The sequence below is a fragment of the Bos mutus genome, chromosome 25 (assembly GCF_027580195.1).
Source record: "Bos mutus isolate GX-2022 chromosome 25, NWIPB_WYAK_1.1, whole genome shotgun sequence".
NCBI lineage: Eukaryota > Metazoa > Chordata > Mammalia > Artiodactyla > Bovidae > Bos > Bos mutus.
This window is the reverse complement of record NC_091641.1, coordinates 16,389,018-16,410,178: the sequence shown is the minus strand read 5'-3', so window position 1 is coordinate 16,410,178 and position 21,161 is coordinate 16,389,018. Positions and strand designations below refer to the sequence as shown.

General features: G+C 49.1%; 1 protein-coding gene across 3 annotated transcripts in view; it reads right to left on the bottom strand.

Annotated features, from left to right (window-relative positions):
• Positions 1-1,516: 1,516 nt before the first annotated feature.
• XPO6 (exportin 6) overlaps positions 1,517-21,161 on the bottom strand; it is a 106,957-nt gene continuing 87,312 nt past the window's right edge. For all 3 annotated transcript variants that reach the window (XM_005894511.3, XM_070362885.1, XM_070362886.1), the window contains 10 exons: positions 17,334-17,478; positions 15,339-15,485; positions 14,240-14,429; positions 11,409-11,564; positions 10,350-10,464; positions 10,015-10,186; positions 8,663-8,824; positions 5,341-5,439; positions 4,962-5,192; positions 1,517-2,205 (listed from right to left, as the gene is read on the bottom strand). In XM_005894511.3, coding sequence (XP_005894573.1) covers positions 2,104-2,205; positions 4,962-5,192; positions 5,341-5,439; positions 8,663-8,824; positions 10,015-10,186; positions 10,350-10,464; positions 11,409-11,564; positions 14,240-14,429; positions 15,339-15,485; positions 17,334-17,478 — 1,519 coding nt within the window. In that variant the 3' untranslated portion in view covers positions 1,517-2,103. The remainder of the gene's footprint in view (positions 2,206-4,961; positions 5,193-5,340; positions 5,440-8,662; positions 8,825-10,014; positions 10,187-10,349; positions 10,465-11,408; positions 11,565-14,239; positions 14,430-15,338; positions 15,486-17,333; positions 17,479-21,161) is intronic.

Below are 21,161 nucleotides of genomic sequence, written 5' to 3'. Positions count from 1 at the left end.
AATAAAAGGGAGACTACAAAAACAATGGGACCTCAATTTAAAAAAAAAAAAAGGAAGAGAAATGAGAAAATTGTTCATTTCTGCACATATATAGGAAAGAAAATTCACAGAAGTAATTTTTTAAATACTTATTCGGTGGCATGGGTCTTTGTTGTGGCACGCGGGATCTTTCCTTGCGGTACACTGCAGTCAGGAGGCATCAGATCAGAGCTCTGTCTCACCTCCCCCGAGGGGAGGCTGCCTTCCTGCAGGTCATCCAGCCTCCTGTCCACCTCCAAGGCCCGGGAGCTCACTACAATCCACACAGCAGGGGCCGTGCCCGTCAGTGTTGGAATAAAAATCCTCCATCCCAACCCACCTCACTCCTCAGGGCCTTTCTTCTACCATCCCAGGTCCTGCCTTGCGTTTCATGAGTGGAGCTCACAGGGGACCAAACCCATCCCCTCCATCTCCAGGCGTTCAGAAAGCCCTGTCATAACGCCGGCACAGACAGTGCTCCCAGCCTTGCCGAGCAGACAGGTGAGGTAGTATTTATAGTGTGAGAATAATTAGATGCTAATTCCCTTCTGTACGAGGGTGACTGAAGTTCAATTCCCTCCTCTATGAACTCAAAAGTGGGGCTAGCTGCAGCTGGGAGGCTGTGACTGACAAGGAACAGGGGACCGTGTGCACAGGCGCGTGCATACACACACACAGCTCAAACCCGGCCCAGGGCCCGACTCCCACCAAAGTGACTCTTATCAAGAAAGGCCCTGGAAGAAGAAGCCATCGGCCAGCTCCCTTCCTCTGCAGTTCTATCGACAACCGTGACCCTGACCCTTAACCCACCCTTACTTTCGGGTGAACACACCTCTTCCTGCCAGGCGTGGTAATCCTCATGAGAAGCAACCCAGTGCTGTCAGTCCACTCCCAGTCTCACCTGAAGCAGGAGTTGCACTGATCCATTAGCCCAGAAACTCCCAGGACAAGTGCCTCTCTGCCCATGTGTCCGCTCTCTGACACACCAGCGAGCCTGAGTCCCACCCACTCCTCGCCCCTCACATGAATGGCTGCACCGTCCTTCCCTTCTCCAGCCACCACTCTCAGAAAGTCCATCAGGAGACCCCCGCCGCCCTGCCACTCTCGGGTGAGACCCTGGGACCCTGAGGGGCCCACTTCCTGGGAGGGGGAGGAGTAGACATGGCTCGATGAGCAATGGGGTGGGCACCACCCGGACACCAGACCTCACTCCACTAGGGAAACCGCCAGTGGAACCAAGTCCCCTGCCCTTCCTGAACATGAGAAACGGGGGCCCTGAGTCTTCTCGTGGTTAAGGACGTTGTCGAGAAGAGGGTGGAATGGAAGCCAATCCTGGGAAGGGCTCTCCCAGGGCACCGATGCAGGGCCCAGCCCTCGTGGCCCCGCTGCCCGCCAGGCCTGACCCTTCACCTGGATGCTGGACCCTGAGGAAGTGGTGGTGTTTTTTTTTTTTTCTCTTGAGAAAGTTTTGAGTGGAAAAGAAGCTCCCTAACCAACGTTTATATAACAACAACATAAGCATTTTATTTTTTCATTAAGCTTCTTAGTTTCTTAGTATCACAATGGAATGATGAGAAAACAAGAACAATCAAAAAAAAAAAAACAAAACCCCATGAGTCTGCAAATCTCTGACAAAAAGCAGAGACTTCAAGGCAATTTAGGGGGAGGGAGGAGAGGCTGACGGAAGTGCCAGCGCAGTCCCAGCTTCAGGCCTCTCCAGAGCGGGCTGGGCCGCGGGTGGGGGAACGGCGGGAAGGTGGCACTGTCGCAGCCGTCCTTGGCATCGCTGCCTGGTGACTGACACGCACGAGCTGCACGGACCACCCCAAAGGGCGTCCCGGCGCTGCCCTGGTACCTGGCCGCACGACCCCCGCCTGCTCCAAACACCCCATGCACGCCCTTCAGCCAGAGCTGGGACGCCCCAGAGCCAGTTCTGCTGGGCGGGCAGCAAGACAGGAGCGTGGAGGAGTTGTGAGCATCGGAGGAGCGGCCGAGGCCGGTCAGGAGACACCGGGGGCCGCAGGCGGAGGTGGTGCGGGGGCAGCGGCAGGAGTCGGGGTCCCTCGGGCGGTGGGCAGGCCGCACCTAGAGCTTCACGGTGCCAGGGGGCAGGCTGTCGTTGCAGAGTCTGTAGTAGCGCAGGTCGTTCACCAGCCTGTGCACGTTCTGGGTGAAGGAGGGCAGGTCCTGGAAGGCAGGGGCACAGCTGCAGCCCAGCCCCACACGACACCCAAACCACCCACACCTCCCAGCCACTGCTTCCCACGGGGTGTTCTGGAGCTCTGCGGACACGCTACCAGACTCGAAACTGTCCTCATTCTTGCCCCACACGTGAGCGAAAGCACAGCAGGAGAAAAAGAACGACGGCTGGCACGGCCCTAGTGCCCACCACATGCCAGGCCCTGTCCCCAAGCAATTCGGAGACGAACTCATTTAATCCTCACGGCCAGCCTGCGACACAGATTGTTAGCACCATCACTGGAAGGAGGAAGAAAGTGAAGCACAGAGGGGTTAGGGAACCTGCCCCGGGTGACACAGTCAGGAAGGGAGGGGATCCAGACTGGAGTCACTGCCATGGCTCCCCTTCACCATGGCCGGCCAGGCCTCTCTGCAGAACTGTCTCCAACCAGGGCTCCAGGCAGGCCCTGCCAATCAAGAGTCACACACGCGAAGTGGCCTACATGCCACCCGACACCTAGCCTGCTGGCCACAGAGTGCAAACAGAGAAAGCCTCTCACGGGATGCCCCAAGTCAGCCATGGACCTCGACGGGACCACCGGAGGTCGTCTTCTTCATTTGGGGCTTGGATCAGTAACGCCGGATTGCAGGTCCACACACAGAGGAACATCTACAGTGCTTGTCCACACCTGCAAGGCCAGCTGGCTACCCTCGCTCCTCTCAAAGCCTGCCTCTTCCAAAAAGGCCACTCAGATACGACCTATTTCCTGGCCTCAACGGGGGAGGTCATCGCCTCTGCTCCGAGCTCTCGGAGGCCCGTGGCTTTCCCTGCCCGTGGACAGGGCACAGGTTCCGGAGCCAGAACCCCTAGCTCTGGATCCTGCTTCTTGAATCTACCAAGCCCAAGTTCTGTACTGCTGGCTTGTCTGAGCCTGGGCTCCTCTGTGAAGCAGGGTTGGCAATAGGACCCACCCTTCACAGAAGGCTGTGGAAGGCGTAAAGCAGCCAGCGGAGCTGAGCTCCACCAGATCCACTGAGCTAGTGGCTCAGTGGGAAAGAATCCACCTGTCAATGCAGAATTCCCTGATCCGGGAAGATCCCACATGCAGTGGAGCAACTAAGCCCATGTACCACAACTACTGACCTGGGCTCTCCAGCCAGTGAGCCACGCTTACTGAAGCCTGTGCGTCTCAGTCGGTGCTCCAGAACAAGAGGAGCCACCACGGCGAGAAGCCTGTGCACCACAGCTGGAGAGCAGCTGCCACTCTCTAAAACTAGAGAATCCCGAGCAGCAACACAGACCCAGCCCGGCCAAAAATAAATAAATAAAATAAAATTTTTTTTTAAAGCCAAGCACATAAAGTGCTTGGCTCAGCGAGGTCCACAGAGGGTGCTGTTGCCTGTCTTCCCAGCAAGATGCCTGGAGGCAGGGTGAGTGGAGCTTCCAGAAACCCTGGCACAGGGCCTGAGACGCAGCCAGCTTCAACTACATGGTGGATGAATGAATGGAGGCACTGACTACTTATTTCATCCTCGTGAAAACAAACCCAGGGATGTTTTTAAAATCAATGGCTCCTGAATGCCAAGTTCAAATTTCTTGAGTGAAACACAGGAGTACTGCTGCAAAAGCACCCCAGGTGCTTGATGCATACTGAGATTTGAAAGCCACTGTCTTAAATCCAGAAGCTGACCCAACAATGACACCATTAGAAACCAATCACTGAACATTAGGGCCTCCAAGACAAGGATGACAGAAATACCCAACTAGCTGAAGTGAACTTCAAGAAGCTCAGGAGAAAACAAGATCAATCCCAGGGAGAGAAAGACTCCAAGACAAGGGAAAACAGGAGCTAAGTCTAACAAAGAATGATCCTGCCACGTATCACAGAGGAGACGAGCAAGGAGCATGTGGAGTTTCCCCCAGCAAGAGCAACACGTGACCCTGAAGAGGAAGGGGGACAGGATCAGGTCAGCAACAGCTGAGGACACAGGAGAAGGAGCAGGCGTCACTGCGTCAAGTGTGAGGAGGCGGAAGACAAAAAATTATTGAACACATAAAGGTCCTTGAAGAGCTCCTGGCAGGCGAGCAGCGAAGACTTGACAGGGGAAACAGGAAGGAGGAGGGCAGGTGAGGGCCCAGCAAGGAGGCCCCAGGGCAGAAGAGGCTGGCACCATGGGACCCAGACACACCAGGATGGCTTCCCACACTCCAGAGACCTCACCACCCCTCCCACCTGAGGGGCTGCCCGGCCCACCTGACTGCCTCCGGGGGAACAGCGCGGGGAAGAGCATGAACGCCAGGAGGCTCCTCCCAGGCCCCAGCAGCAGGTCAGCCCCGCTGCGCCTGGCGTCTGAGAGGAGCCCAAGGCCCCACCTCTAACCCTGGGCTCCCTCCCAAGCACCAGTCTTCTCGGTCTGTCACAAGTCCGGGCTGTGCCAACTCACAACCCAGAGGAAACGAGCTGGGCCATACTCAGAGGTGGGCTTGACAGGGTGCAAAGAAGCTGAGACAAACCAGGTGGATGGCTGGGGCCAGAACAGGGATTGGGGGCTGAGCAGCAGAGACAAAGAATATACTCGCCACAGAGGCCACCCCGAGGGACAGCGCATGCCCCTCAGTCCGGTCACAGCACCAAGTCCCCCAGAAGCTGCACGAGCTACAGCGGAGCACGCCCAGGGCAGCCTGCTCCGCCTCTGGGAACGGGCGCCGGGCCTGAGCGCCCACGCCTGCCCTCCTCCCTTCAGCCAGGCCTCCCTGTCCTCACCCGATCCATCTTGAAATTGCGCCCCAGCACGTTTTTCTGGTTGGCATCCACACCGTCGCAGCTGGTGAGGAACTCCGGGAGGAAGGCCGTGAAGAAGCCATCGAAGTCCACGGAGGCCATGTTGTAGATGGCGATGCCGATGTCCTCCTGCAGGAGGTCGTGGGACCTGCACACCAGGACCTGGAGCAGCACGTTCACGAACTGGAAAAGCATGGCGCTCCGGAAGATCTTCTACAGACAGACAGACGGACGAGCGGGGTGAGCGGCAGGCCGGCAGGCTCCACAGCCACTGACCGGGCGGGGTGGGGGGGCGTCCAGGCCTGGGCCCATGACACCCCCGACGATGAAGCCTTTATCTGAGAGCTGGTGGGGCACTCACCTTGTGGTACAGCTTCTGCTTGGTGTTGAGAGTCTCCAAGTAAAAGAGGTTTTGTTTAAATAGGTGGATATCGGGCTGGAGAAAGGACTGTCCAAAAGCCTAGAAGTAAGACCACCGTTTTATTAGCGACCTTTACACACCCTTAGATCCAGCCCTTCCAGGGCACCTCCCTACACCCAGAGACCTGACACTCGCTGGCGGCTCCCCGTGTCAACACAGGGTGAGGGCGCCTACTGCCTCGCTCTCCTGGCCCGTCTGGCCAGATCTTTGGAATGCTCCTGTGCAGTCTGGGCTCCCAAGAACTCCCCACTGGGCCTCACTTATTGGTTGCATCTTGACCCTTTTGTAATAAACCTCTAACCCCCTTCACAGGGTCTGTCTTTGGAGGGAGAAGCTAACACCTCAAGGCAAATACCTCAGCCATCGCAGCAGATACCAAAGGCTGCCCACCACCGGCTCATGCCAACCACTCACCCGTAAGCCATCCTCTCCATGGCATCCCAGGTCTTATAAACCACAAATCCTTGAAGCTCCTGCACAACCGGCTGCCTCTGCCTTGGGGTTAAGCAATAGCTTATCTTTAAACTGCTTTGCAGGATCTGGGCTGTGGAATTCCATTACTCGTTCACCCTCCCCACTCCAACTACAAAGAGCCCTGCTCCAACAGGAAGTGACTGAGGAGGGGGCTTTCCTGGGGGTTCAGTGGTAATGAATCCGTCTGCCAATGCAGGAGACATAGGTTCCATCCCTGATCATAGGCCACGGAGTGACTGAGCCCATCACGGGCCACAACTACTGAGCCTGTACCCTAGAGCCTGGGAAACACAACTACTGAAGCCCGCACGCCCTAGAGCCTGTGCTCCGCAGTAAGAAGCCACGGCGAGAAGCAGCCTGTGTAACGCAACTAGAGAGTAGTCCCCGCTCGCCACTAGAGAGCTAGAGAGAAGCCCTCACACAGCAGTGAAGACCCAGCACAGCCAAAGATGACAATAAACAAAAATTATTTAAAAAGTCTGACTGAGGAGGAGCAGGGTAGGCCAATGAAACGCAAACCCATTGGTGGGCAGGACACACCCCACAACAGGCCAGCTGACAGCTTCATCATTCTGTCCCTGGGCTCCTAAACTATAAGAAGGGGGTCTTATAATCCTTGCGCCGTGATGAAACCTTCACGACATCCAATGGTTTTATTTTTTAATCGTGTTTACTGAAGTGTAACAGTAAAATTCACCCCTTGATGGTCACCATCGTGCGGTTCTAAGCAGCACACAGAGGCATCTAGCCACCACGATCATCGATAACAAAGATTCCCTCGCCTCAGAAAGCCCCTCACGCCCCCGCTGTGGCCAGTCCTCGCCCCCTTGCTATCGCTGTTGTTCACTCAGTCGTGTCTGATTCTTTGCGACCGCATGGACTGCAGCATGCCAGGCTTCCCTGTCCTCCACAACCTCTCAGAGTATGCGCAAATTCATGTCTGTTGAGTCAGCGATACCATCTAACCATCATTTCCTCTGCTGCCCCCTTCTCCTCCCGCCTTCAATCTTTCCCAGCAACAAGGTCTTTTCCAACGTGTCGACTCTTCAGGTCAGGTGGCCAAAGTATTGGGAACTTCAGCTTCAGCATCAGTCCTTCCAATGAATATTCAGTACTGATTTCCTTTAGGATTGGCTGGTTTGATCTCCTTACAGTCCAAGGGACTCTCAAGAGTCTTCTCCATGACTACAATTCAAAAGCATGAATTCTTTGGCTCTCAGCCTTCTTTATGGTTTAACTCTCACATCCACACATGACTACTGGAAAACATGGCTTTGATTATATGGACCTTTGTCAGCAGAGTGATGTCTCTTAATGTCTCTTAATACATTGTCTAGATTTGTCACAGCTTTCCTTCCAAGGAGCAAGTGTCTTCTAATTTCATGGCTTTCCTCTCCCTCTACCCCTAGGCAACCACTGCTCACCCTGTTCCTCTAGATTTGCTTTTTCCAAAACATGTGTCATATGGTGGGATGGAATCAGCAGTGTTTCCAAAGCAGCCCTTTGGAGCTGGTTTCTTCGTACTGGGAGGCCACGGCAAAGCTGCGGCAATGAGAACAGTGCCTTTTCACTGCTGAGGCGCAGGTGTCAACAGTCTGTCTAGTCACCGCCTGATGGATATTTGGATTGTTTCCAGCTTTTGGCAATTAGGAAAAAAGCTGCTATAACATCTCTGTATAGTCTGTGGGAATACATGTCTTCATTTACCTTAGGTAAAAAATTTAGAGGTGAGATCGCTAGATCATGGAGTAACTACATGTTTAACTTTGTAAGAAACTGCCAAACTGTGAAGCTGTTTCCCAAAGTGGCTGTTACCAGTCCTGAGTGAAGGACTAGCCATCTGTCTACCAAACGCATCTTGAAAGCAAGCACGGAGTTGAAGAAGGAGGTAGGAGGGGAGGGAAGAAGGCACCTGAATATTCCAAACCCAGGCCAGCCACGGGGTGTCGGAGATGGAAGAACAGCAAAATAACTGCCGAGACCAGGGGTGCAACAACTGCTCTTCCACACCAGGAGTGTGTCTCACGCATGTGTGTGTTGGAGGGGAGCTAAAGTGAAGAACAGTAGAAACCCCTTTGGCTTCTCTGTGAGGAAAAACTAGCACTGAAAAACCAGGAAATAAAAATAACCCTCTACTTTGACCGAGACTTAGAATAAAAAAGTTGTACAGCTGGGTGCAGAACAAGGACGCGTGCCTGAAAGCAGTCAGGGAGCAGCTGGCCACCCTCTGTGTGCTCGGCCCCCGGGGCTCACAACCATCACACCTAATCGGAAAGGGAGACTGACTCCCAGGGCAGGGCTTCTCCCAAGTCACACAAGCCAGAATCATCTTTGAAAAACGCAGATCAACTACCACAGTGCTGCGGGTGAGGAGGCCCAGGTGTACCCGACGCAGGGGGCTGCCTACACATGGGCTAACTCCACCGCAAGGGAGAGGGAGCTCATGTGGACCCAGCACTCCCGGGGCCAGGAACACAATGTATGCTCTCATGTGACCCACAACAAAGCCGTGAATCAGGCACTGTTACCCCTACTTCATGGAGAGACCAAGGCTCCAGGAAGTTAACTAACATCACAGGTATAGAGCAAGAGTTGAGCTTCAGATCCAAGACCACGAGGCTTCAAAACACCACTCTGTGGCACCCGCTGCAGCAGCCACGTTAGAGGAAGCGGGACCGTGAGCCGGAGAAGCAAAGCGAGGGACAGTCGGCCAATAGACGCACTGGCGTCCGGAATGGGGCCTGCCTGTCCGTGGATTCCACTCAGCCTCACCAGCTCTCCAGGTTACCTGCATGATGGCACTGAACTGCGGTTGGTTCTCCATCTGCTCCTCAGCCATGCCCCTCTGCACACTGGCCAGGATGGTGGACTTGAAGAAGTACCTCCAGTTGTGATGGAGCGTCCGGAAAAGGAGCTCAAACAGCTCTGCCTTCACATCAGGGGAGGGGCGCTGTGGAGACACACACAGACCCTCGCACCTTTCCTTCCCGAAGCTCAGGAGCCACCCACAGCCTGGTCCCAGCGCAGGGAAGAGGTCTGAGAGATGCCTGCTGACAGTCAGCAGCATGCCCCCTTCCACGTGGCTCTCATCCTGTCCAGCCCACTGTGGGCCAGCAGTTCAAACGAGGAGTTCGCTCTCATCCCATTTAGCCCCCCACAGGCCTGCAGTTCAAACGAGCAGCACTTAGGCCAAGACAGGGCCAGAGCTGAGACACACAATGCCTGGGTCAGTGCCAAGGGGCCCTTTTTCTGATGGAAGCACTCACAGCTTTTCAAGCTAGGAAAAAAGGTTCCTAAGTGGAAAAACAATTAGGACTATGGATTTCCTGTTTAGAAAGCAGTTGATCTGATCTGTCATGTTCCTTTGCCAGAATTTTTTTTAAAAAATGTCCAGGCTCACCTACTGGTCTTATGCAACCTCTGAGGATAGAGACAGATGAGAAGGCTTAACAGAGGTTCTGCCCTCTATAGAAAAGGAGTTTAAAAAGCACTTAGAAACCACCGAAAGCAGCATGAGAGGGCCTCCAGGTGGAGGTGGCACCTCACGGTGGAGGCAGCTTCTGGTGCTACCTGCTCTCTGAGTCTGTCTCCTCTTTCACCAGCAGGAGGAGGAGGAGAGGGAGGCAGGCTCAGCAATAATTTTCTAATTTATCCAAAAATCTCCAAGTCGTGGAAGATCATGACAGGTCACATTATTCCATGTGTCTTGGCAGAAGTCAACATTATAAGGCCCAGATCTATTTAATCCAGCCTTGACTGAAATCAAGGCCAGGGGGCACCAGCTTCCATGACAGAACACTCAGAGGGCCAAGATGTGTTTAAGGACACAAAGCAACTGGAGTGACTTATGCCTGAGCTTGGGCAGTTAGAAAGGACAGCCCTTGTTTACGAAACTATCATAGAAAACTTGAGGCTGATCTTACCAACCAAGCCACCTTGTGACAATGAACCTGCTATGCTTAGACTAGATTAGTTCTAATTAAATCAACCAGTGTACCAAGCTAGTAGCATTCTCAGAAATATTATCTTATGAGAAAAATAAAATACCTAATAAATTCGCTTTAAAACACAACACTTTCCTCAATATCTCATTCCTTCCCCAGTCACAGGCAGCACGGGAGACCACCCAGCCCCTCGTACCTCGGCAATGATGGGATACACCTGCTCCATGCACAGGGCGATGATGCTAGGGAGAAAGGGCTTGAACACCTGGCCGGGCTCCTGGACCACCACCTGCAGGATCTTCAGGAACTTCTCGACCACCCGGCAGCCAGTACTGCCTTCGTGGAGGATGCTCTCAGCCAACTGTTCTCTGAAGACAAGAGAAAGCACACCATAGCCAAGGAAATGGTTCTCTGGGAGCAGCACGTGGCAACAGAAGAAAGGGAGCAAAAAGGCCCATGCTTAGTGGCCAGGTCACACCATTTCTCATGTGGAGCCTAAAAACCACAGATAGCGAGCAGGTCAGCAGTTACCTGGTAAACATATTCAGGAAAGTCTGTATGATCTGCTCAGTGAAAGGCACACCCATCTGGACTCTAAGGCCTCGAAACAGAGTAAGGAAGAAGCTCAGCATCTCATCAGTCACATCTAAATAAAGGGACAAAGCAAGTGATCAGAGGCACATCAAGAGCGGCCCCTGGCTAGACGCACTTCCTCCCGCAATCTGCACTATCCTCTCTCGCTCTAAGGCTTCCTGCTGGAAAAAATTTAGCCAGGACCATCAGAGCCAATGATAGAAAGTGGAAAATGATTGAGGACATGCTGAGAAAACAGCCCTAATATAGACAACTCCACCCTATGGCTCATGGTAGGAAATGAAGGGCATCTTGAAGCCACCCTCACTGCCCAGCATCCAGCACTGTGCAGAGCGCTCACTGTGGCTGGGTCATCTCGTGCTCGCGGATGCTCTACTGAACTGCGTCAGCACCTGAAGGCTTCAGCCACTTTTCTCTGCAGTTGGGTCCAGGGTCAAGTGGCTGAAAGTGGATAATGGTGTACTTCTGACTGCATGCCCCTGGGCCATTAAAGGGACTAACTGCCAAAAATATTGGTTACATTTAGTGTGGGTGCACTTCCAGATCTCAAAAATCTGTACAGTATGTTCTGGCTTCAACCACATACACTCGGGAGCAATTAGTGAGGACCTGCTGACTGAGAAGCCCTGACATTTCTCTCACAGACTGACAGGACCACGGTCACTGCTCAGGAGAGCCAGGCCAGCACACCCAGAGACCCAGAGAGAGCTGCTCTGAGCGATGGTGACAGAGTGCAGGGAGGGTTAGCATCTCAGCAAAACCCACCTTGCCATGTAATAAGTAAGTGGAACTCCCAGAAAAAGTTCTATGTCGGCCCTGGAATAACGCCCCATCCACTGATGTGTTCCCAAGTGACTCAGCACCTCATGACATCACCGCCCTCAGCCCTCGCCTCTAGTCTGCGCAGCCGACCGACTCAGCCTACCCTACAGAGCTAGGCAGGACTCTGGGCCCTGTCAGTACCACCCAGCAGCGGGGCCTGCAGCCAGCTCCTACCTGACTGATGGATGAAAGCTGGAAAGAGGGCCAGGGAGACCTGAACGGATTCCTGCAACGACTGATAGCAGATCTGTCGGGACTTGGTGGATTCCCCAGAGATATTCTCCACAATGTCTTCTAAGACACTAAGTGTCTGGTGGATGATCACTTTGGCTGCAAACCAAGAGTGAGCGGCAGGTTATGACTTGTCTGAGGAGAAAAGCAGAGTAAGAGGGAACACCGAGAAGGGGAGGAAATCTGCAAAGGTCTTTCTCTGAAGGACAGCCACACGGAAGCCTCTCCTGGCTGCGTTCTCAATCTCCGTCTGGATCTCTCCGCACCTTCTTTCTCTTTTGTTCCCTTTTGACTGTCAGGACTCTAACTGCCTGCCAGCCGGCCTGTTCAGTGTTTTGCCTCTATTCTGCCTCTTATCACATGAAACATGTCCACAGAGAAGATGAAATGTCCCTCGGGTTTGGTGTCTTGGACTTGAGACTTTAAGATGGTGAACAGACTAGTGAGGATGTGAGGGTCGTAAGGGCACAGGTGGGAATGGACACACGCAGATCGAACCCTCCCCTTCACCTCCCAGTATGACTCCAGCCTGATACCCACACAAGCACCTGCTGAGCACACCTACTGCCGCCGTGTTAATCAACTGCCTGCTCAAACCTTGGTCTCTTGGGGCTGAAAATGTATATAATTACTGTTATCGTCAAGGCTGTATATTGTCACCCTGCTCATTTAACTTATATGCAGAGTACATCATGAGGAACGCTGGACTGGAAGAAGCACAAGCTGGAATCAAGATTGCCGGGAGAAATATCAATAATCTCAGATATGCAGATGACACCACCCTTATGGCAGAAAGTGAAGAGGAACTAAAAAGCCTCTTGATGAAAGTGAAAGAGGAGAGTGAAAAAGTTGGCTTAAAGCTCAACATTCAGAAAACGAAGATCATGGCATCCAGTCCCATCACTTCATGGCAAATAGATGGGGAAATACATGGGGAAACAGTGGAAACAGTGTCAGACTTTATTTCGGGGGGCTCCAAAATCACTGCAGATGGTGACTGCAGCCATGAAATTAAAAGACGTTTGCTCCTTGGCAGGAAAGTTATGACCAACCTAGAAAGCATATTAAAAAGCAGAGACACTTCTTTGCCGACAAAGGTCCGTCTAGTCAAGGCTATGGTTTTTCCAGTGGTCATGTGTGCACATGAGATTTGGACTATAAAGAAAGCTGAGTGCCAAAGAATTGATGCTTTTTGAACTGTGGTGCTGGAGAAGACTCTTGAGAGTCCCTTGGACTGCAAGGAGATCCAACCAGTCCATCCTAAGGGAGATCAGTCCTGAGTGTTCATTGGAAGGACTGATGTTGAAGCTGAAACTCCAATACTTTGGCCACCTGATGCAAAGAGCTGACTCATTTGAAAAGACCCTGATGCTGGGAAAGATTGAGGGCAGGAGAAGGGGACAACAGAGGATGGGATGGTTGGACGGCATCACCAACTCAACAGACGTGAGTTTGGGTAAACTCCGGGAGTTGGAGATAGACAGGGAGGCCTGGCCTGCTGCAGTCCATGGGGTCACAGAGTCGGACACGACTGAGCATGACTGAACTGAACTGACAACAAGAGTCAAGACAAGCCTGCAGGGGGAGCTATTATGCCCCTCCATGCTTGTCAATTACTCCCAACAGGTAGGTGTTACCCACTTCATCCAGCAGGAAGAAGAAAACTACTCTTCTTCCTGAAGACAATCCATCTAATCAGAGACTGTTAACAGCCCAACCAATGAGAAGCCTTCATATTTTGGACTCCCAGCTTCTTTCAGTGGACTCTGGTTATTACAGACCCTCTCAACCCCTCCCTTTGCCCTAAAAAAGCAAGTGCCCCTTCCTAGCTCTTTGAATCTGCCTATGGTCTGCCATGGTCCTCATAACCTGAGAACTGCAATTCCTCTGGCTATTCCTGAATAAACCTGCTTTTGCTGGTAAAATAATTGACTATCACCAAAGCTGACAATGACAAAATAGTTAAAAGGGTTACTTTCCAAAATACTAAAAACGATGAGATTTAAGAATTCCCTTTTCCATCTGTATATCATTCTAGTGTTTTTGTATAATGAGCTTGTGTTAATATTCTTAATTGTAAAAGTAATGTACTTTTAAAAAGAACGTTGAGTATATATTACTATCACAAAGCATTTTTGTTGACATCATCCAATAATGTTCTATTACTTTCTCACTGTGAAAAGAGACAATTTTCAAACTATTTCTGTAATATTTGTTATTTCAGGAAGATTGTTCAGAGAAATCTGATGCCTTCTACTTGAACAACTGAATTCTCTTTTTCTCCCTTCTTTAATATAAACAACTAAACTTGAAAATACCAAGCTCCATCACTTTTGAAGATACCAAGCTCTTTCAAAGCCTCTAAAACATTTATATTTTGAGAAAGGTTAAAAACAGTCAAAAGATAAGTTTCCTGTTTCCCAGTGTGGGGAAGTCAACTGCTTTGACTGTTTACACAAGTACCCAAGATGGATCAATAATCACTGAAGGGTTTTTACCCACAGAAGTCACCATCAAAGAGGGTCTTCAAATGGATGTATTTCTTATTGTTGACATGCACCCTGCATTCAGGGAATAGGTCCACGTGACATGTTCACTGAATTCCACAGATAAGCACGGTTCTACCTGAGTCAACTCTGTGGCTGAGCAGCTGGGTGACGGTGGGCAGATAAATTCACCCATGAGCCCCAGATGCAAAGCCCATCTGCTACAAAGTAAGAATGATGCCAGTTCTACCTATCTCCCCAGGCTGCCCCTGCCTTGCGGCCACTTACTGTCATCCAGGGGCATTTTCCTCTGTGGGGTGACAGCATTGGGCTTCAGATTTCGATAATCCCGGGACAGCGCAGAGATGAGGCTGGCATGGTTCATGGAGCGCACGGGCCACTGCTGCTCATTCTCTGGGAGGTTTGGCCACGGAAGCAGCAGGATGTTCGAGAGGGCTCGGCACACCAACACCTGAGCCTGGAAGAGACCCGAGGGTATCCATCCAGCAGAAGTTCAAGACCAACGTGGACAGCAGAGCGGCTGCACCTGACGTGACCTTTGACACTGACCACACACGCTGAGCTCAGGCCTTGGGCTCCTTTCTTAAAACCTGGGCCTGGGACTTGGGTCCAACTTGAACAATCCAGGAAGGAGAGAAAAACTGAAGTAACACCACCACATCTGGGCCCAGCACATCTGAAGGCCACCTCAATCATCACTCTTACTGCTGCACTTCCCCTCTGATTCGTTGCTTGAAGCGTTAAGAGGGGGAGAAATCACCGATGCTGAATCTAACCTGTCCCTCGGCTGCCCGCTCCGGATACCCTCCGCCGAGACGTTACTCAGAACACTGCTGTCGAGTCTTTTACGCTCAATGTGCCCTTGGGGACAAGTCAGAAGCAACACATTCACAGTCCAGGTACTTTTAAGTAACTGCTTTGACTCCCCTATGACCCCGCCCCCATTTCACTGCTTTAAACTTCCAGCCTGAGCCTCCCAGAGGACTGTAGAATACACTTGTCTGGAGTGTCTCAACCCTAAGAAAACAAACATTTAACAATAAAAGCAGACTGTTTTAAACCACAAAGAATACAAAGAGGACTCTCCCAGCTCCAGCCAAACTGCCAGCTCTCAAAGCACCATAATCACCAGGCCTGTCGGGGGGAATTTTTTATGTCTGAATCAGCACGCGGACCGTGTTGAGAAGGAAGGTCTTAACAAGAGAGCACTGAGGCTGCATCAGTGTCATACATTTAAGAAATCCACGTACACTGGCAGGGCCTGTAAGCTCTAAGTACAAGATGAAAGGTTAGATTCTTCTTCCTCAGCCTCTCTGAGCCTGAGCCACAGGGCTCTGGGGACCCCAGGGGAGCCCTGAGGCCTCACCTTATCGACAAGTCGCTGGGCAGAGGCGTCAGTGATCCTGTTGAATACTTTCTGCACTGCAGGGATGCTGATCAGGAAGACAGGTCGCACAGTGGTGGCCAGTGAGACCAGTAAGTGGCACGCAGATAGCAGCAACTTATCTTGGACCTGGGGAGGGACGAAGACATGTCAGCTCACAACATATTCTATGAGACTGGTATTAGAACTTGAGGAGGCAGCCATGAGCTGAATACGGGGCTTGATGCCAAATTACATCAACTAGACTCTGTCTCAAAGAAGTTTTCCTATAATGACGCCCAGTAACAAGGTTTCCTCTTCCCTGCCACAACCATAGCTGCTGCCCTCAAGCCAAGACCATCGTCTCTAATTTTCTAGTTCTCAGCCACTAGTATCTTTGAACTCAGTCACTTCTCAGCTCATGAATCTACAGTGGCTCCCCGTCAGCATTTAAACCACATGGCAAACTCCTTGGCATATCATTCACACAACTGGGGATTGTTCATCTGACTCTTCTTACTCTAGTCAAGCAGAGCTCTCTCTTAACCCCCCATTCTGCAGTTCATCAATCACACGAGGCTTGCCTACTTCCTTCACTTCAACAGGTTAATCAAACCCTTGGTTTAAGTACCATTCCATCCCTTTCAAGTAATCTAGCAAAAGCGAAGATGCCTTGAAAACAGGACCAGATGCTAGTAAGACTGCAATCCAGCAGCACACCAAAGTGCCAGTGGTATGCAGAATAATTTAGAAAAATTACATAATTTGCTAAAACCACAAAATATCCCTAACCTTTGAACCCTATAATCCCACTTATTCTAAGCAAATTACCTAAAAGGATAAAGCTACAGTCATGAGTACACACATTTCAAAACTATCTGTAATGAACTGTTAACAAATGGACACAATTTAAAAGATCAGCGATGGATAGGTGAATTCTGAAACAACCCCCTCACAGGATTATCGTAACTCATTTACAAAGTACAATTATGAACACCACAAAAATTTACAGAAAACAACACATTGTTCTGTTAACAGTGGTACAGAATGCCATGTATGAGTAAAACTACCAGAAAAAGAAGAAAAAAGGAAAAGAAGTATCTGTCTGCTTTAGTAATATAACTTGGTGGTTTCCTTAGGACAGCTTAGAATCTATCAAATTTTACATGGATAGAACCTTAGACCCAGCAATTACACTTCTAGGAACCTATCCTCCAAGGATGTACATACAAGGATCTAATTTCCATCAAAAGAAGAGTTATCACACACCCCGACTACAGAACAGCACTGGTCAGTTTCACACACTGCACTTGTTTGACACATGTAAAGGTCTCCAAGGCACACTGTTACACAAAAGAAGGTATTAATGTATCTCCAGCTGTCTACCAACGTTTACTTATGTATATGAGAACTGGGAAAAGTCTGAAGGCTATACAACCAACGGTTGACAGTGCTTACCCTGGAAAGGAAGATGTTTTGGAGGAAGGAATTAAAGAGTACCATAATTTTCTAGCCTATACATTTGAATAGTATTTTACTTTTAGACAATGAGCATGTATTCATGGGAGACTTAGAGAACTGAACGAATAGGTATATTTGAATTTATATGGACTAGAACTGACATAAGCTGCTACAATTTCAAGAATCGGTCTCAAGGAAATGGGAACAAAACAACCCTAGAACTGAAGATTAACTGTATCTAAAACAACAAAAATGATGCTGGTCAGACCAGTGATGACCAATTTCAGAAAAAAAAAAAAAAGAGTTGTCATTAATTACTTCATTATTACTCTCTAACTCTTCTGCATTCTATTTTGACTACTCAAGCCAAAATAAACAAAAAAAAAAAAAAGAAAAGAAAAGGAACATAAAATGGCGCATGCTTCTATCACGGCGGCAAGAACTGGGTCTCATATTATGTGGCGTTATAAATGGGTATATGAAGAGGAGGACAGATGGGGAGTTAGAGAAGAGATGCAGCCTTTGCTGTTTCAAGACCTTGGTGGTGATGAGAGGTGTGATTGCATCCATGGTGGTGGAGATGAGCGAAACGAACTGCTGGGTATTCTGCCGATGCGCCTCGCTGCAGTACTGTGCTAGCCAGTGAGAGTACGCCTGCAGGGCAGCCAGGGACTGAGCGTGCCTGCCAACAGAGAGAAGACTCGAAGTTAAAGGTTAAGGTCAGAATACATTAGCACTAAACCTACTTTCACATGAGGAAAGAATTCCACCCATCACATTTACCAATCTACAACACGTGTGACAGGCTAGAAACCTTCTCTTGCGCCCTAAGGACCTAAAATTAAAACCCGTCATCTAAATATTGCCACCACCGCCTGGAACCCAGAAGGCAGTTAGCAAACGTCTATCAGATCTCATTCAATTTTCCTGTGACACACATGGGGTCAGGTGAGAGAATGGTAAATAATAAAACCAGAATCCAAGAATTCAAGTGATAATGTGTTAGACTGGGAAACAGTAAAAATTTTATATCCCTAACTACAGACCAGGACGTAGAAAACTACCAGGAATTAGAGCTTTACATATAAGCTTTGATAAGAGACTCTCAGCTTTAAGCTTCCATCACACCATACATGGTATCTGGCTGAGGCTTGAGGGAGCAAAGACTATAATTTCTGCCGATGTTGTACTGCACCATACACACGACAAAATATACATCATCAGTTCAGTTCAGTCGCTCAGCTCATCCAACTCTTTGCGACCCCATGGACTACAGCATGCCAGGCCTCCCTGTCCATCACCAACTCCCAGAGTTTACTCAAACTCATGTCCATCAAGTCGGTGATGCCATCCAGCCATCTCATCCTCTGTCGTCCCCTTCTCCTCCTGCCCTCAATCCCTCCCAGCATCAGGGTCTTTTCAAATGAGTCAGCTCTTCGCATCAGGTGGCCAAAGTATTGGAGTTTCGGCTTCAACATCAGTCCTTCCAATGAACACTCAGGACTGATCTCCCTTTGGATGGACTGACTGGATCTCCTTGCAGTCCTAGGGATTCTCAAGAGTCTTCTCCAACACCACAGTTCAAAAGCATCAATTCTTCTGTGCTCAGCTTTCTTTATAGTCCAACTCTCATGTGCATACATGCTGCTAAGTCTCTTCAGTCGTGTCCGACTCTGTGCGACCCCATAGACTGCAGCCCACCAGGCTCCCCTGTCCCTGGGATTCTCCAGGCAAGAACACTGGAGTGGGTTGCCATTTCCTTCTCCAATGCATGAAAATCAAAGTGAAGTCGCTCAGTCATGTCCGACTCCCAGCGACCCCATGGACTGCAGCCTACCAGGCTCCTCTGTCCGTGGGATTTTCCAGGCAAGAGTACTGGAGTGGGGTGCCATTGCCTTCTCCAGTGCATATATGACTACTGGAAAAACTATAGCCTTGACCAGAAGGACCTCTGTTGGCAAAGAAATGTCTCTGCTTTTTAATATGCTGTCTAGGTTGGTCGTAACTTTCCTGCCAAGGAGCAAGCGTCTTAATTTCATGACTGCAGTCACCATCTGCAGTGATTTTGGAGCCCAAAAGAATAAAGTCTGACACTGTTTCCCCATCTATTTGCTATGAAGTGATGGGACCGGATGCCATGATCTTCGTTTTCTGAATCTTGAGCTTTAAGCCCACTTTTTCACTCTCCTCTTTCACTTTGATCAAGAAGCTCTTTAGTTCTTCTTCACTTTCTGCCATAAGGGTGGTGTCATCTGCATATCTGAGATTATTGATATTTCTCCCAGCAATCTTGATTCCAGCTTGTGCTTCTTCCAGCCCAACATTTCGCATGATGTACTCTGCATATAAGTTCAATAAGCAGGGTGACAATATACAGCCTTGACATACTCCTTTTCCTATTTGGAACCAGTCTGTTGTTCCATGTCCACTTCTAACTGTTGCTTCCTGACCTGCATACAGATTTCTCAAGAGGCAGATCAGGTGGTCTGGTATTCCCATCTCTTTCAGAATTTTTCACAGTTTATTGTCATCCATACAGTCAAAGGCAATGGCATAGTCAATAAAGCAGAAATAGATGTTTTTCTGGAACTCTCTTGCTTTTTCCATGATCCAACAGATGTTGGCAATTTGATCTCTGGTTCCTCTGCCTTTTCTAAAACCAGCTTGAACATCTGGAAGTTCATGGTTCATGTACTGTTGAAGCCTGGCTTGGAGAATGTTGAGCATTACTTTGCTAGCGTGTGAGATGAGTGCAACGGTGCGGTAGTTTGAGCATGCTTTGGCATTGCCTTTATTTGGGATTGGAATGAAAACTGACCTTTTCCAGTCCTGTGGCCACTGCTGAGTTTTCCAAATTTGCTGGCATATTGAGTGCAGCACTTTCACAGCATCATCTTTTAGGATTTGCAATAGCTCAACTGGAATGCCATCACCTCCACTAGCTTTGTTCGTAGTGATGTTTCCTAAGGCCCACTTGACTTCACATTCCAGGATGTATGGCTCTAGGTGAGTGATCACACCATCGTGATTATCTGGGTCGTGAAGATCTTTTCTGTACAGTTCTTCTGTGTATTCTTTTACATCATAAAAACTCACAGTTCACCAAAGAGAATAAATCTTTGAAAAAGTGAGGCAGTTGTCCCAGAGCTTACAAAACACCGGACCTTCTAATAAACATAAATGGGTAATTTCTCCCTTTTCTGAAAAAATTAGTAAGTAATTTTTTGGGTGGGGTGATACTTTGAGACTCCATAAATAAGTAGCACCCTCCACAACAAATACCCATTGAGAAGCCATGCCTAAATCATTCTTAAAACTTGGTGGTTGCAAACGAGGGATTTTTCTAATTATTTTTCTTTTCATTAGCTATATTCTTCTGTAAAAAGAACTTTCTTTCCCCGATCTTCTTTTCTAATCATATGGATGCTGTATATTCAATATATTGTAATTCCTTATCATTCTTACTCTTTCTTGATGATCACATCGTCAAGTTGACCAGGAAGCACCCTTTCTAGCTGGCCCCCGTGTCCTTTTCATACATTCCCAACCTTCCCAATTGGCTCAAACAGATTCTCCAGTGTCAGCCTGCCCCAGACTTGTAGCATTTCTCCAAGGAGCCCTGATTCCTTTTGGTGGAGAATGTATCTCAGAAACCAAGAGCCTGAATACTAAAGGGAGCACTGCTTCTGCGGCGTCACTGCTTCTAGGACCTTTCAGTGGAAAAGCAAGGATACAGCAGACACTATTTAAAAATCAAACTCAGTATCAATAATTCCAGGGCAAACCAACCTCTAAGGTTTCTAGGCATGATGCAAGAAGGACACACCATCACATATATAACATTCTGGCTAAAATGTTTAACCTTAATCTAATACAGACAAAAACTAGACAAATCAAGATTTTAAGTTTTTCTTAAAAAAAAAAAAAAAAAATTTAGATGTGAATCTCCAAAAAGTAAGTCTCTCTCCCCACCCTACCCCTCCCAAACACACAATTTGGGGAACTAACTTGTCTAGACTATAAGAGAAACACATAATGAGATTCATTAGTTAGAACCTGGATCTAAAATATATACATCTATAGATATATACGTATAAAGGACATTCCTGGGACAATTAGGTAAACTAGAATATACAGACATATAGATATGCTTAAAAACAGGAGACGACATTACTCCATCTATGAAAGTTTTTGAGTGTTAATAATGTATTATGGTTATACAGAAGAATGTTCCTAGGAGATAAACGCTGAAGGATATAAAGATAAAATGATGTGTTGTCTGCAATTTATTTTCAAATAGTTCACACAAAAAACATGTATGTGTGTGCACATGTGTAGGGCTTCCCTGATGGCTCAGCAGTAAAT